This window comes from Rhincodon typus, chromosome 20, assembly GCF_021869965.1.
Source record: "Rhincodon typus isolate 14 chromosome 20, sRhiTyp1.1, whole genome shotgun sequence".
Taxonomy (NCBI): Eukaryota; Metazoa; Chordata; class Chondrichthyes; order Orectolobiformes; family Rhincodontidae; genus Rhincodon; species Rhincodon typus.
The window spans coordinates 42,722,876-42,738,640 of record NC_063351.1 but is presented as its reverse complement, the minus strand read 5'-3'; the positions used below and the strand labels follow the sequence as shown (position 1 = coordinate 42,738,640).

The 15,765-nt window shown below is 41.3% G+C and overlaps 1 protein-coding gene across 2 annotated transcripts; it reads left to right on the top strand.

Annotated features, from left to right (window-relative positions):
• The first annotated feature begins 400 nt into the window (after positions 1-400).
• On the top strand, positions 401-15,323 carry exosc1 (exosome component 1). 2 transcript variants are annotated; one of them, XM_020521007.2, is made up of 8 exons: positions 401-481; positions 4,262-4,377; positions 6,355-6,429; positions 8,283-8,371; positions 10,398-10,431; positions 11,632-11,682; positions 14,130-14,214; positions 14,942-15,323. In XM_020521007.2, the coding sequence occupies exons 1-8, from the start codon at positions 454-456 to the stop codon at positions 15,046-15,048; spliced, it is 585 nt and encodes a 194-aa protein (XP_020376596.1). In that variant the 5' UTR covers positions 401-453; the 3' UTR covers positions 15,049-15,323. The 2 variants fall into 2 exon arrangements, with proteins under 2 accessions (XP_020376596.1, XP_048464745.1); XM_048608788.1 differs by lacking the exon at positions 11,632-11,682.
• The last annotated feature ends 442 nt before the right edge of the window (positions 15,324-15,765 follow it).

Here is a 15,765-nt window from a genome sequence, read left to right as displayed (position 1 = left end):
ATGAAAATGATGGTCAGGTGAGAGCTTTGTTGTTTTCTCTCAGAACAGGAGCAGCCAGAGAGAGATAGAGAGGTCAGTACTGGAGGGTTGTGGCTGGGGGATGAGGAGGAAAGGCCTCGGGGCCGGGGAATTCAGGGAGAGTCGGACCAGGCCAAGCCACGGGGAGGAGATTAAAGACCCAGGGCAGGGTCCCGACCAGGTAAGAATTTGAGGCCACAGATCGGGTTAGGGACGGGAGTATGAAGGAGGATCTGAATCAAGCCCAGAGAGAACAGGATAGAAGCCGGAGCGAGCCGAGAGGTGAAGAGATGTGAAGCCACGAAGCCGTCCACCCTCTGTCCCGCCCCTGGTAACTGTCCCTAACAACCAACCTCAGCCAATCCGCTCGTCCCTTACTACCAGGGTCTGCTACAGCCAATCGCAGGCTGTTTTCCGCGGCTCTGCGAAGCTGTGATGGCGCCGCTGAAGCTCTGCATCCCAGGTACGCGGGAGACTTCAGGAACGGAGCGGGGATGGGATGGGATGGGATGGGATGGGATGGGATGATGAGGGGAGTATAAGAAATAGGAACAGAGTAGGCCGTTCGGCCTCACAGCCTGCTTCGCCATTCATAAGGATCATGGCTGATCCCACACACCTCCTGTCTACTTTCCTGCTCTATTCCTATAATTATCCGTTTCCCCACTAATCAAAAATCTATCTGTCTCAACCTTAAATATACACCGTTTTTACTGTGGATTAAGAAATGGACGCTAGTGAACCCAGGGAAATAAATGTTGATCTTTTGAAAACAGTTCACATTATTTGCTGAAGGTCCTAGAAAACATAAAGGTGGATAAATCTTCGGGATCTGATCAAGTGTATCCCAGAACGTTGTGGGAAGTTAAGGAGGAAATTGTGGGGTCCCTAGCAGAAATATTTGTATCATGTATAACCATAGGTGAGGTGCCTGAGGAGTGGGGGGAGGTTAATGTTTTGCCTTTATTTAAGAAAGGCTGTAAGGAAAAGCCAGGAAATTATAGACCCGTGTTTGAGATCGGTGGTGGGTAAGTTGTTGGAGGTGATTCTGAAAAATAGGATTTACATACATTTGGAGAGGCAATGAATGATTAGAAATAGTGAGCATAGCTTTGTGCAAGGGAAATCACATCTCACAAACTTGATTTTTTTGAGGAAGTAATCAAAAAGATTGATCAAGGAAGAGCAGTAGACATTGTTTACTTGGACTTTAGTAAGGCCTTTGATACGATTCCACATAGTAAACTAATCAATAAAGTTGGATCACATGGAATTCAGCGTGACCTTGCCAATTGGATACAAAATTGGCTTGAACGTAGGAAACAGAGAGTGGTGTGGAGGTTTGTTTTTTGGACTGGACACTTGTGACCACTGGGGTTTGACAGGGATTGGTACTGGGTCCACTTTTGTTTGACGTTTGTATAAACGATTTGGGTGAGAATATAGGAATCATGGTTAGTAAGTTTGCGGGTGACACCAAAATTAGTGGCATAGTGGACAGTGGAAAAGGTTATCTAAGATTACAAGAGATCTTGATCAATTGGGTCAATGGGCTGAGGAGTGGCAGATGGAGTTTAATTTGGATAACTGCAAGGTATCGCATTTTGGTAAAACAAACAAGGGCAAGACTTATTCAATTAATGGTACGGCCCCTGGGTAGTGCTGTAGAACAAGGCGACCTTGGGATTCAGGTATATAATTCTTTGAAATTTGCATCACAGGTAAACAGGATAGTTAAGAAAGTATGAGGGACATAGATAAGGTGAATAGCAAAGTTGTTTTCCCTAGTGTGGGGGAGTTTAAAATTAGGGAGCATATTTTTGAGGTGAAAGGAGAAAGTTTTAAAAAGAACATGAGGGGCAACCTAATACACAGAGAGTTGTTTGTGTGTGGAATGAACTGCCAGAGGATGTGATGCTTGCAGGTACAGTTACAACATTGAAAAGACATTTGGAAAAGATTAAGAAAAGTTCAGAGAGATAAGGGCCAAGCACATACAGGTGGGTCTAGTTTAGTTTGGGAACATGGTCAATGTGGACTGGTTAGACCGAAGGGTCTCTTTCCATGCTGCATGACCAAAACAAGGACTCTGCCCCCACAGCTCTTTGTGGCAGGGAATTCCAAAGACACTCAACCATCTGATAAAAGAAATTTCTCCTTGTCTCAGTCTTAAATTGGTGCCTCTTTATTCTGTGACTATGCTTTCTGATCCTAGACTCATGAGGGAAAACATCCAGTTGGCATTTACCATGTCAAGCCGCTTAAGAATCCTATATTGTGTCTTCCAGTAAGATTACGGAGGAGTAGGGCTTCTGAGCCCAGGGTTCATCCACTCCATCTGCTTTCCCTTTTTTTTCTTTTTTCTCTCTCTTTCGTTTCTTTTTTTCTCTTTTGTTTTATTTTATTTCCCTCTTGCTGAAGAGCTCGGGCTCGGTAATGGCATTGCCGACGAGTTGGCCCGGCAGCATGGACTAATGGCAGCAACATCGGAGGCGAGTTTGTGTTCCAGCGTCTTCTGCATTGTGAAGGCGCTCCTAGCGCTGATTCATGGCTGCTGTGGCAGAGGTGAGTCGGGCCCAGTATGAGACCTGGCGGCAGCAGCTACATCGTTGAGGTGGGTCCGAAGCAGACTCAAGGTGGCAGCTGAGTCAAGTTCAGGCCAATGCATAAAGGCTGGCATTGGTGGCATCCTCATTGGCAAGGCCCAGTTAGGATTCATCGTGGCAATGCCATTGCTGGAGGCGAAATGGTGCCAAAGAGTGGCGTCTTTTGCTGCAGCGGTGGCAGCACGGTGAAGGAGACTTGTGCCTGGTCACCAGGCCCATGATAAAGCACTTAACAAGAAGGACTATAAATTAGACAATACAGTGTGGAGCTGGAGGAACACAGCAGGTCAGGCAGCATCAAAGGAGAGTTTTCCGAAAAAGGGTTCCGACACAAAACGTCACCTTTCCTGCTCCCCTGATGCTCCCTGGCCTGCTGTGTTACTCCAGCATCTGCAATTCTTGCTATCTCCTTGTAAGTTAGACACTTTTTTTTTCATTTTTCTGCCTTTATATTCTATGTTTTGGTTTTTTTTTATTTGTTTTAAGATGGCGCCGGAGAGTGGCGCCACTGTACAGCACTTTTCATTGTATTTTTGTAACAAGATACACGTGACAATAAATAAATAAATCAAATAGTAACCCTGACTCGGGCACTGTTAATACTGCCATTCTGGATATCTGTTAACTGCATTACTTACAACTTATTATAACAGCAGAAGCATCATGGTGCATGCGATCATTATCAAAGACATATTTGAGAAAGAATCTTCAGTAGAATATCCCAAATCTGTTACTTTCTGTCTGAAAGTGGTTATCCAGTGACTTGCTGAACAGCAATGTCCAGACATGTATGTGCTTTGAAAGGCTGTAAACTCTATTTTTACTCTGTGAAAAGATCTAATGGATGATGATATCTCATTCCAGAGACTTTCAGGCACAGTTAGACTGACACTTTGTCATACTGTGATTGTGCTCCAGTGTTGAAAGTGCTGTCTTTTAAATGTGATATTAAACATCAGCTTCTTTCAATCAAGCATAAAAGATTCCAGGGCACTATTTTGAAGAAGAGCAGGTCATTTCTCTTTAGTGATCTAGACAATATTTATTCCTCAACTAACATTTCTAATTGGGTTTTCTGGTTAGTGTCAGCTCTCTATCTAGTTTATTCATTTACAGGATGAGGGCGTCTCTGACTAGGCAGCATTTATTGCCCATCCCTAATTGCCCAAAGGGCAGTTGAGAGTCAACCACATTGCTGTGGGTCTGGAGTCACATGTAGGCCAGACCAGGTAAGGATGGCAGTTTTCTTCCCTAAAGGGCATTAGTGAACCAGATGGGTTTTTCCAACAATCGACATTGGATTCACGGTCATCTTTAGATTCTTAAGTCCAGATATTTTATTGAATTCAAATTCCACCATCTACCATGGCAAGATTCGAACCTGGGTCCTCAGCATGTTATCTGGATCTTTGGATTAAGAGTCCAGCGATAATACCACTAGGCCATTGCCTCCTGTGTGCAGTCACATTGGATACAACACGTTTCCTACCTTAGCAAGTGACTACACTTGAAATGTATGAGATCTGTTGACAAGTGTTTTGAGGACACACAATGTGCAATGATAATTGCAAGTAATTTTTCTTCGCCATCTTTACCATATGTCCTAATTTGTTAATATCCTGTTTGCATGTCTACAGGAGAGAGATTGTGCAGCACTGAGGACGGCACTCCTGGTAATGGCACATACTCCAGACACGGATATATTTTTGCATCTTTAGCTGGCTATGTGGTGAAGGAAAATGACAATGGAATGGTAAGCGATGTAGAGTCAGTGACAAAGACTGCCATTGCACACTGTTCAGTTCCTGAGGTTTTCAACAGCTCTTTCTTTCTCTTCAGAGGAGTACCAAGTCACTTAACCTTGCTCACCCAATGCCAGTTTCAGAGTGGTTTTGGTGTCTGTGATCCTGTGAAAATGCTTTATTAATGATCTTGTCCAATGACCAACCCAGATTACTGGATCACTGCGCTAATTACCATGACTCCTTTGACACCACTTTCCAAACCCATGACCTCCACCACCTAGAAATATCCTGGCAACAGCTGCATGGGAATGTCATCACCTGTAAATCCCCACTTAAGCCACTAACCATGCTAACTTGGAACAATATCGCTGATTTTTCACTGTCTCTAGGTCAAAATCAAGAAACACACTCTCGAATGTACCCACACGAGGTTTCAAGGAGACAATTCATCATCACCCTCCCAAGGAAATTAGGGGTGACCAATACATGCTGGTCTGAATTGCAATGCATTCATCCCATGAATTAATTTTTTAAAATCTCCATTTCCATTAAGTGTGAGCCACGGCTCAGTGGGTAGCACTTTCACTACTGAGTCAGAAGATTGTGGATTCAAGTCCTCCAGAAGATCTTTTAAAAAAATCCAGACTGGCATTCCAGCGCGAGAAGATTGAATTACATTCCCGAAGTGCTGGGTAGAATTTAAAAAATTCAAAAACGGACACAATGGTGAGAAAATGTTTTTTAGGCACAGCTATTAAATAATCTGGCTTGGAGAGTGAATTGAGAAAGGGGTGGCTAAAACATCCGAGCAGAAAGACCTTTCAGGGTGAATCGAACACCCAGTCATCTCTCCACAAATACTTGTAGTACTTTTTAAAATTTATATCCTGAAGTGTTATCGCATAGCACCTAATGGCATTTCTCCCCAGCACCAAATCACCCATAGCAATTTTCACCTATCATCAAATCACCCATGTTTCCAATGGTTCAAATTACATGCAGAGCCCATTTAGAGCAACAAACAACATGTGTTGTGTAAGGAACAAATTGCAGCTGTAGATTTAACTTAGTGCATATGACATTTTAATATTTGTCAATTATATGAATTCAATGTAAGTACATGTTCAGAGGCCATTGATTTGATGGTAACTTGAACATATATAAAGAAACATTTACTGAAATAGGTGAGTGGAGTTGGGAGATATAAAGTACCTATATGTTTCAAATTGAATAAATCTATTCCAGGCAATGGCTGGCTTTGGATTCTTCCTTCATAACTGGTTATGAGGAGTAGAACTGAGATGTGGTTGACTCTGGGAAATATTTAGGCCACAATTTTAAGATTACAGGAAACCCAAGAAAACTGGTAGAAAATTAGATGCAACTTGAGTGACAAGGAATGAAGCTGAGATTGATAAATTGTTAATCAGTGGTGTTGAGAATATGGGGCACAGGCGTATACATGAAATTAAGTCAATTTCTCCTGTTCCTATGTTCCTAGGCACACTCCAGTACTTGCCCTCTATGCTCATTCTTCAAATAAGCATGATAGAATCTGTCAGTGAACACTGGTTGTTATCCTTTCTTCTCCCTTGAACCAGTGGTACTGAAGCAAGTTTGAACATCCCAAATGCTGCATGCCAGAGGTCAACTAACTCCACACAGGTCAGAAATTGAATGTAGACCTCTTAACCAGGTAGCTTAGTTACAGTCTGGCTTGGAAACAGCAGCACCTATGGATAGGCATTAAATACTGGCCTAGCCAAATCTCATGAATATTTTTTAAACATTAAGTAGGAAATTCAGGAGAATTTTCTTTTTCTGCAATGGGTGGTTATAATATGTAACCAGCTGACAAAGCTAATAGTTAAATTCAACAACATAGACAAGCACGTGAAGCAGGAAAGAATTGAAGAAAATGTTGATAGTGACTGACCTGTTTCTATGCTCTACAGACTGTGATAATTCTGACCTGTTATTTGCAGGTGCCAGTCATATCGGTAGTTCGGGACTCAGAGCCTCAGCTCCTGCCAGAGGTTGGTGTTGTTGTAACATGCAAGGTAAGGATGGCTTCATTCCTTTCTCTGCAGTCCTTGATATAACCAAGTCATATGAATTTCATTAAAATTTTGAATACCCAATCCCTAGTGTACACTGTTTCTACTTAGTGAGTTGTGATCTGAACCACAGTTCCCTGAAAGGGACTGGCAGCAAATTTGATTGTGACTTTCTGAAGGGAGATAGATAAATACTTTGAAAATTAAAAAAAATCGGGCTATGGGAAAAGAGCAAGATGAGTGGGATTAATTGGAGTGCTCTTTCAAAGACCTAGCACAGGCATGATAGGATAAATGGCCTTATTCTATGCTGTATGATTGTTGGACAAGTAGCTTGATCCTCATAAACTGCACTCAGTTTATGTTCATACACACTTCATGACCTTCCAAAGAGCATCCCACCCACGTCCACCCCACCCCCCATCCTATAACCCTGCATTTCCCATGGCTAAATCCTCCTAACCTACACATCCCTGGACACTGGACAATTTAGCATGGCCAATCCAGCCAACCTGCACATCTTTTGACTGTTGGAGGAAACCCATGGAGACACAGGGAAAATGTGCAAACTCCACACAGACAGTCAACCAAGGCTGGAATCAAACACGGGTCCCTGCTGCTGTGACGCAGCAATGCCTCAAGTTAGAAGAAAAATAGCAATCAGCTTCTTTTACAAGCCTAAACCTGTGGCTGCTGAGATCATCTACAGAATCCATCCTCCATCCAACAGAACTTGGATAACAGCCATTTCGTGTTTCCCTTAACATTCCTTAAGTTCCACCTTGGCTGGAAAAGTTAGATCCGCTCCCCCAAGAGACCACAGTACTGTACAATCTACAAATGCACTGCAGCAATTCACTAAGGCCTCTTCTACGTCACCTCCCAAACCTGCGATCTCTGCCATCTAGAAGGGCAGCAATAACAATGGAACAATGCCACCTTCAAGATCCCCTCCAAACCGTGAAAATGTATTGATGTTCTTTCACTGTCATGACGTAAAAATCTTGGAGCACCACCCTTATCACTGCAGGGGATAGCATTGTCTCATGGAACTGCAGCAGTTCAAAAACATGGCTCATTACCACCTTCTCAAAGGCAGTCAGGGATGAACAGTAAATGCTGACCATGCCAGCAATGCCTATATCCTGAAGACGAGGAAAGAAATTTAATCAGGTGCAGGGTAAAATTATGTGGTACACTGCTCATTTACCATAACTTTTTAAAATGGTTTCATGGGATATGGGTGTCACCAGTAAGGTCAGCCTTTGTTGTCCATCCATAATTGTCCTTGAACTGAGTGGCTTCCAGGGTCATTTGAGCTCAATTCAGAGATAACCACTTCATTGTGGGTCTGGAGTTGCGTGTAAGCCATACTTGATAAGGATAGCAGATTTTCCTCCCTAAAGGACATCAGAACTAAGTGGGTTTTTACAATAATCGATGATAGTTTGATGTCGTCATAATCATTAGATGAACTTTAAATTTCAGATATATTGATTGAATTTAAATTCCACCAGCTACCATGGCAGTCTTTGAGCAAGAGTCCCAAAAGCTTTAGCCGGAGACTCTGATTTATTAGTTCAGTGACATTGCCACGGAATTGCCATCTCCTCTCACTGGACTGATCCATGTGCCAAGACTGTTTGAGGTCTAGCTTTAAAAGGGATATGGCTGACAGCCAATCTTGCAGACACTTGTGGCATGTCTGGAAAATAGAAAAATGAGTTTCTTTCCTGCTGTAGAACACTTTATTCCCTCATATCCCCCACTCCCCATCTGCATCCTTTACTGTTCCCTAAGTGATCTGCATCATATTTATTATCAATGTTAGTGGACATTTTCCCTTTTACAAACAGGTGACCAGTATTAACCCTCGGTTTGTCAAAGTCCATATTTTATACGTACGATCCACTCCACTGAAAGGGACATTTCGAGGAACCATCAGGTAATATAAATAATGCAAACTGGTTCTGCGGTTTTACAGAAGAGCGTGAGTTTATAGCCTGGACTATAAATTTGCTTGACAATTCCTTACAAATGGTGCATAAATCAGATTTTGAATGTTTTGCATAAATACCTTCTAGAGTGCATGTTGTCTTCCTGTGATCCTTCCCTTTGCTGGTTTTATTTGCCTTGTATTCCTTGGGACAAATAAGTGGGCAAACTGATCCAAATCTGCCGTCAATTAGCTGTTTGCAAGCCACTCTGAGAGATCTGAGCTTTACCTATGCCTCAGATCACAAATTTTTGGCACCTGGGGTAGGTGTACCAGTCATTCTACTCCAGAGTTTTACTGTACTTCACAGTAGTGACGAGACGACATGTAATTCATTCCAGCACAACTTTTAACTTTTCTCAGTGAGACTATAGTGCCTATAAGTGCCTAGATTTGTAGCTCGGGTTGTGGGTCTTGACGTTGGTTGGCTTGCCTTGCCGAGCTGGTTTGTTGTTCCGCAGACGTTTCGTTACTGTGCTTGGTGACATCCTCAGTGCAGCCTCTGATGAAGCATCGGTGTGTTTTCCCGCCTGGCTTTTAAACTCTGGGGTCCGTTGCGATGGATTGCCTCACTTCTGGGTACAAAAAGACACGACCAATACTCACATATCTCAATCCACATAGACAAGGAGAACCACGACTTCGACTGGGACAACACCAAGATCCTGGAACAGGCTAGGCAGAGACAAGCACGAGAATTCCTGGAAGCATGGCACTCCATGAAGCAGGCTATTAATAAACACATTGAATTGATCCCATATACATTCCACTACGGAGGAAACCCGGAAGTGAGGCAATCCATCGCAACGGACCCCAGAGTTTAAAAGCCAGGCGGGAAAACACACCGACGCTTCATCAGAGGCTGCACTGAGGATGTTGCCAAGCACAGTAACGAAACGTCTGCAGAACAACAAACCAGCTCGGCGAGCCAACCAACCTCAAGACTATAGTGCATAAACTTGTATCTTCTTGAATAGCTATGTGGTGAAGAAAGTAGCCAAGATGTAAATAGAATTGCTCTGGTTTTGGGATAAATGTCCGTCAGGATTCTGTTCCATGATATTGTTTAATAAATCCCCACAATGAAGGTGAACAGACATCAACCAAGCTAGGGGCAGAATTAAACTGTGATGCTCCAAGGTGTGCAAACTACTACTTAGTACCCATTGATGCTCACATGGAAAACTTGTTAGATGGGGATGCTAGAGGTTTAACTGGAAGGCACTGACTGGAGCCCAGCAAGAAGGTGCATTGAAATCTAATTGGACAGAAGAAAGGCAGTGTTTTTTTTGTGCTCATGAGGGACTGGATTTGCCCGACTTTCATTCTCCATGTTTGAGAGATTCCATGCACTTTGCCTGTTGAATAATTTAGGATTACGTTAAAATCTGCACAGTTCTGTTACTGTTTGGAAGTTTGTTTAAATTTGAATTGCTTTTTTAATTCATCCATGGGATGTTGATGTGCTGGTAAACCCAGCATTTATTGCTAAATCCTATTTGCCTATAAATGATGGTAAACTATCTGGAAGACAAGTGGCTTCTTCAGCCATTTCAGAACCACATTTCTGTGGGTCGATCTAGGACTGGTAGTGATGGCAGATTCTCTTCTCTAAAGTATGCTAACAAACCTGTTGAGTTTGTAATAGCAGTCCAGTGGTTTCAGGGTGACCATTTCTAATATGTTAGAATTTTTAATTCCAGTTAATGATTGAACTAAAATTGTAAATCCTCTACTACTATGGAGGGATTTGAACTTGTGTCACTGGATCATTATCTAAGTTCCTGGATTCCATTATCTTATAACAGTACCATAACCAATATACCTCAGTGCCTATGTCTATAAATACACGTATCACTCCCTTAAAAGGTTAAGTAATAGAAAACTTAAACATTGAATAATTTAAGGACAGAACAATGTTTGCCAGGGAAGTGAACTCACTCAGTTATCATAACATTAATATTGTTTTACATAGAAGAGAAGATATTCGAGCAACAGAAAAGGACAAGGTATGCATCGTCTTTCTCGTCACTGCTTTGGGTGACAGATTAGATATTTGATCTGTCAGTGTCCTCCTGACCCTTAAGTTTATATGTTTCTGTGATAAAAACTTAAATGGTCACAGGAGTTGCTCAGTTGTGTCTGATTTTTTTTGAAAAAATCTTCTCTCTCTGTGTTGAAAGTAAAAGCTGTTGCATGAGGGTTATGTGGGTGAGTAGAATGTTAATATTTCATTGAATGTATTGAGTTGCCTCCACCAACCAATCCTGCCCATTGGTCTCCAACTCCATTTGGTGGACATTAATGAGATCAGGACTTGAGTCTTACAAATGATCTGTAAACTTACCTCAATTGGTGGCACACTTGCCTCTGTGCAGGAAGTTACTAGACTGGTGGTGACGGCAGACTCCCTTCTCTAAAGTATGTTAACAAACCTGTTGTACATGTAAGGAGTTTGAATGACTCACCATTCGAGTGTCGAGAGTCTGCTGCATTCTCACTTAGAAAGAGATATTCTGCTTTCCTTATTCATGTGAAGTGGATGCCACTGGCCAAATGAGCTTTACTGTCATCCCAAAGTGCCACTAACTTGTGAGCCCATTTCAGAGAGCAATTTAGAGTTAACCACATTGTTGTGGTTTTAGAATTCTTTATAAATCAGACCTGATTAGGCTTTCTTCCTGAAAGGACATCCGTTAACAACGTGGGTTTTTACAACAATCTGGCAACGACACAGGATTTTTATTCCAGTTTTTATTTAATTAATCTTAAATGCTAGGATTTAAACTTGTGTCACAGTCAAGGCTCTGAATTATTCATCCAGTAACATAATCATAACACCATGATGCTGTTATGTTTGAGTGGATATAAAATCCCAAGGCATTTTTGCACAATCCTTACAGTATCCTAGTCAACATTTACCCTCCGCCAACAGCAGATTAACTAGTCAATTATCTCATTTGATGTTTGTGGGATTTTACTGAACACAGATTGGTATCTATGTTTGTCTATGTAACAAAACAATTGATATTTGAATGGCTTATATATAATGAAATATCCCAAGGAGCTTTCAGAAGAACAGTGTCTTACACTTGGAATATATTTTATTGGCTGTGAAGCACTTTGGAACGACCTAGGGATAAGAAAGATATTGTGTAAAGATAGGTTCTTCTTATACATTTACTGAATTAACATCATCTTTCCTGCAGATAGAGGTTTACAAGTGCTTCAGGCCCGGTGATATTGTTTTAGCAAAAGTGGTATCCTTTATAGATTATTATTTTAATTTGATATTTGATTGTTAGTTGTACCTCAGAATATCAGATCCAAGAATTGTGTGTATTCCAAGTTGACATTTCCATTCTGTCCAGAGGGGATGTTGCATCGTCAGAGGTGGAAGAGACATTAATGTGTTTGTTAATGAAACCTACCGAGTGCTTGATACAGAGTATAAAGCCCCCACAATGTCGTAGTCCCTCAACCAATGGAACTGAACTTGGTCAATTATCCATTGATTCTGGTTGCCTGAGAAATAACTGCTATACTTTGCCTATGTAACAAATGTCACAGAGTTCCAAAATAATTATCTATAAAGTATTGAGATGGTTGCAATATAGTAAGTTGCTGTGAAGACAGACAGTGGTCCATCTGTACCCAAAGCAATATATTGGATCAAACAGTACTAGAATGGTTGTTTGTTCACTTGTGTCCAAAAACAAGCATCTGTAGCATCTTTATCCAGCTGGAAGCTGAGTTTTGCAGGCCAGAAGAGTCCCAGATTCTGTTCCCTATTCTGTAGCAGGTTGCCTAAACTCACCTGGAATACATTGCCAAGATATAAAGGAAACATAACTCAAGTGCAAACACAGAATGTTGAAAAAACTCAGGAGATCTGGCAGCATCTGTGAAGAGAGAAACAGTGAACGTTCCAAGTCTGGTGTGACTTATCTTCAGAACTGAAAGGAAGGTTCTGAATACGCCTTTGAGTTCTGAAGAAGAGTCAGATGGGATATGAAACATTGACTCTGTTTCTGTCTGCACAGATACTGTCAGACCGGCCGAGTTTCTCCAGTACTCTGTGTTTGATTCGGATTTCCACCATTTGCAGTATTTTGCTTATAACTTGACTCAGTCCTCCATTCTTGAATACCTAATGCCCCAGTTGGAAAACACGTGCAGACATTGGCAAGGGCAATTTCTACCCCTCTTATGATGCTCCTACAATCAACTACCTCCTGAATAAACAGTGTGAAAGTATGGCTTTTTGGTCAAGGTACTCCCCTCACCCGTTATAATGTCCTCTGAGGAAGCCTGTTGTGGGGAAAAACTGGTGTGAGGGGAGTGGTTGGGTAATGTGGAGGTGAGGGGCACAGGGTGGGAGGAAGAATTTTTAAATAAAATGCTTGATTTTCCATCTGGAAACAAGATGCAGTTTACAATTACAAGAAATATTTGACACAGAAACAGGCCATTTGGCCCACTGAGCTGGTGCTGGTGTTTATCTCTACTCAAGCTTCCTCTCACCATTTTTCATCAAAGTTTATCATAATGATCTCTTTCCTTTGACCTTATATGCTTGTCCAATTTGCCTTCAATGCAAATATGCCATTGTCTTCACCACAGTTACTCAATTAGCACCTTTCAAACTCTCAAACACCACCATATAGAAAGACAGGGCAGTAGATACTTGGAAAGACCAGCACCTGCAAGTTGCCCTCCACGCAACTCACCATCCTGACTTGGAAATATAATACCATCTCTTCACTGTCTGAGTCAAAATCTTGGAGCTCCCTCTGTAACAGCTCTGTGGATGTACTTACACCAAATAAAGTGCAGTGGTTCAAGAAGAAAGCTCTCCATACCTCCTCCAGGACAATAAGTGATGGGGCAATGAATCTTGGCCCAATGCTTACATCCCCAAATGATTTTTTTTTTAAAAACTCCCTGCGTGTTCTACGTTTCTACCACTTGTTGATCAAAGAATTTGCATTTGGTTTGCTTGGAAATATATTAAGTGGTCTCTACTTACGCTCTTCACCACAAAAGGGTACGTTCTCTTTGAGTCCACTCTATCAAAATTTTTGTTTGTTTTAGATATGCATATTAGGTCACTTCTTAGCCTTTCATCAGAAGAAACCTGTCAATACTGATCTGTTTGCGTAACCACATATTTCTGATATTATACTTATAATCTAAATCTGCATATGCTGTAGTCTCTCTTATTCATCAGTCTATTATGGGGCACCTTATCAAAAGCCTTTGAAAATTCCAGCTAAGTTACATCTAATACATTTACCATTGTCTGGTTTCTCTATTTTCTCTTCAAAAATTCAGTAAGGTTGATCGTGTAATATGTTCCTTTTTTTGAAATAAGTGTTAACTATTAATTCTGTGTCTCTTTAACATGTTCTTCTATTTCCTCCTTTAACTGATGTAAAGTGACAGCTGATGACTGAAATTCCCTGGAGATGTCCTCTCTCTCCTTTTAAATATAGGAATTACATTAGGTAGCCACCTCTTCCTCTACTATCTCAGTCAAAATTCTTTTAAAATCCGTCTGAAGCAGAACGTTGTCATCTTTGACATTGTTCGATGCATACTCTTTATTTTAAATGGACTTGTGATTGCTAGTCTTATTGTTTAGTGCCAATCATCTAGTGGTTAAATTGTAAGATTTGTATTTTTTTTCCTTAACTTGTTCTCCAAGATTTCTCTAGGTGATGCTCAGTCCAACTACCTGCTGACTACAGCAGAGAATGAACTTGGTGTAGTAGTTGCACACAGTGAGGCAGGTGGGTATATCCTCTAAGTTTTGAAGTGATTCTGGAGTGCTTCAGACCCCTTGTCTGTTAGATGAGTGAAGGAGTTAGCAAGGTAAGAACAAAGGAATTATTTCCTTTGGTGCAGGATGTTGGAGGTAACTGGAGGAGACTTACAGAAGGGGACAAAAATCTCAAGTTAGATTGTTACTAATGATGATAGTATGCGCTTTGTCACACAAAGGAAAGTGGAAATCCAGAAGTAGAAAAATTTAGAGGGCAATCCCCAGCGCTTAGGAACAGTAGCGGAGTTTTGGAAATCAAATGCAGGGAGGCCAGATTTGGAGGAGCGCTGTTATCTTGGAGGGTTATAGGGTTATAAGAGTTATGGGGACAAGGCTAAAGAGGGATTTGAAAAAAAAGGATTGGATTTTAAAATTAAGGTGTTGCCATACCCAAGGTCAGTGCATGTCAATGAGCACAGGATGATCGATGAATGGGATTCAGTTCAAGTTAAGATGTTAGAATCAGAGTTTTAGATGAGCTCAAGTTTACAGATGGTAGAAGATAGTGACATTTGAAATATGATCAATTGAAACAAGTGATTGAATCCCACTGGCATCTTTAATTGTAAAAACCAATGATGGGGTGAATCAGAAATTGGATCAACCTTAGAGCAAAAAAGAGATGAAATTATGAATCTGTCATGCTTGACCCCTATCCTGTGTATGTTTTTAAATGCTGTCTTTTCTTCTCCTAGGTGAGCAGATGGTTCCCATCAGCTGGTGTGAGATGCAATGCCCCAAATCCCATGGGAAAGAATTCAGGAAAGTAGCTCGTGTTCAACCCGAATTCCTTCACACCTGAGTCTTGTCACAAAGAACAGCAAGGGAATATTTCTATACCCTTGAAAGATGTTGCTTCTGTGAAGCTAGTTCGTACTGAAATTATTGTTTCACAGTCACTCCTGTGGTTGGATGTATCAATGGCAGAACTAAATTCAGTAGGACTTTGGAGCTAGAGTGATTGCCTTTCCTTTTTTTCTGTTACTTACAGCCTGAGATACTGAGTGACATTACAGATTTTACACTTTTTAAACAAAATAAGTATTTTTCTTCTATTAAAGTTGAGATTTGAACCAATTGTTCACTTTCAAATTATTTTGTGCTGTCTCTGTTCATGTCCCCATGGCATCCTGTCTTGACTGCTAAGAAAAGCAGTCATGTGAATTGCTTCTACACAGTTTGTCACTGCCTTTTGTAACCATCCCTAGGAGACATGCCTGTGCTCAGGTAGAGTCTTTCAAAGTGTTTGCCTCACACAGGGACTCATCACAGGCATAGTTAGCATGGCATACAATCATATGTCCCACTCCACAATTTGAAGGGTTAATACGTTGGCTGCGAAATGTTTTTGGATGGCCTGAGAAAACATTTAAGCCATCAAATAAAAACGAGTTTGCTTGCATAAAACAGAACTTGCAGATCTGAAGCAAGCAAAAACAGAAATTACTAGATAAACTCAGCAGGAACGGTAGCATCTGTGGAGAGAAAACAGGGTTAACATTTCAAGTCCAGTGACTCT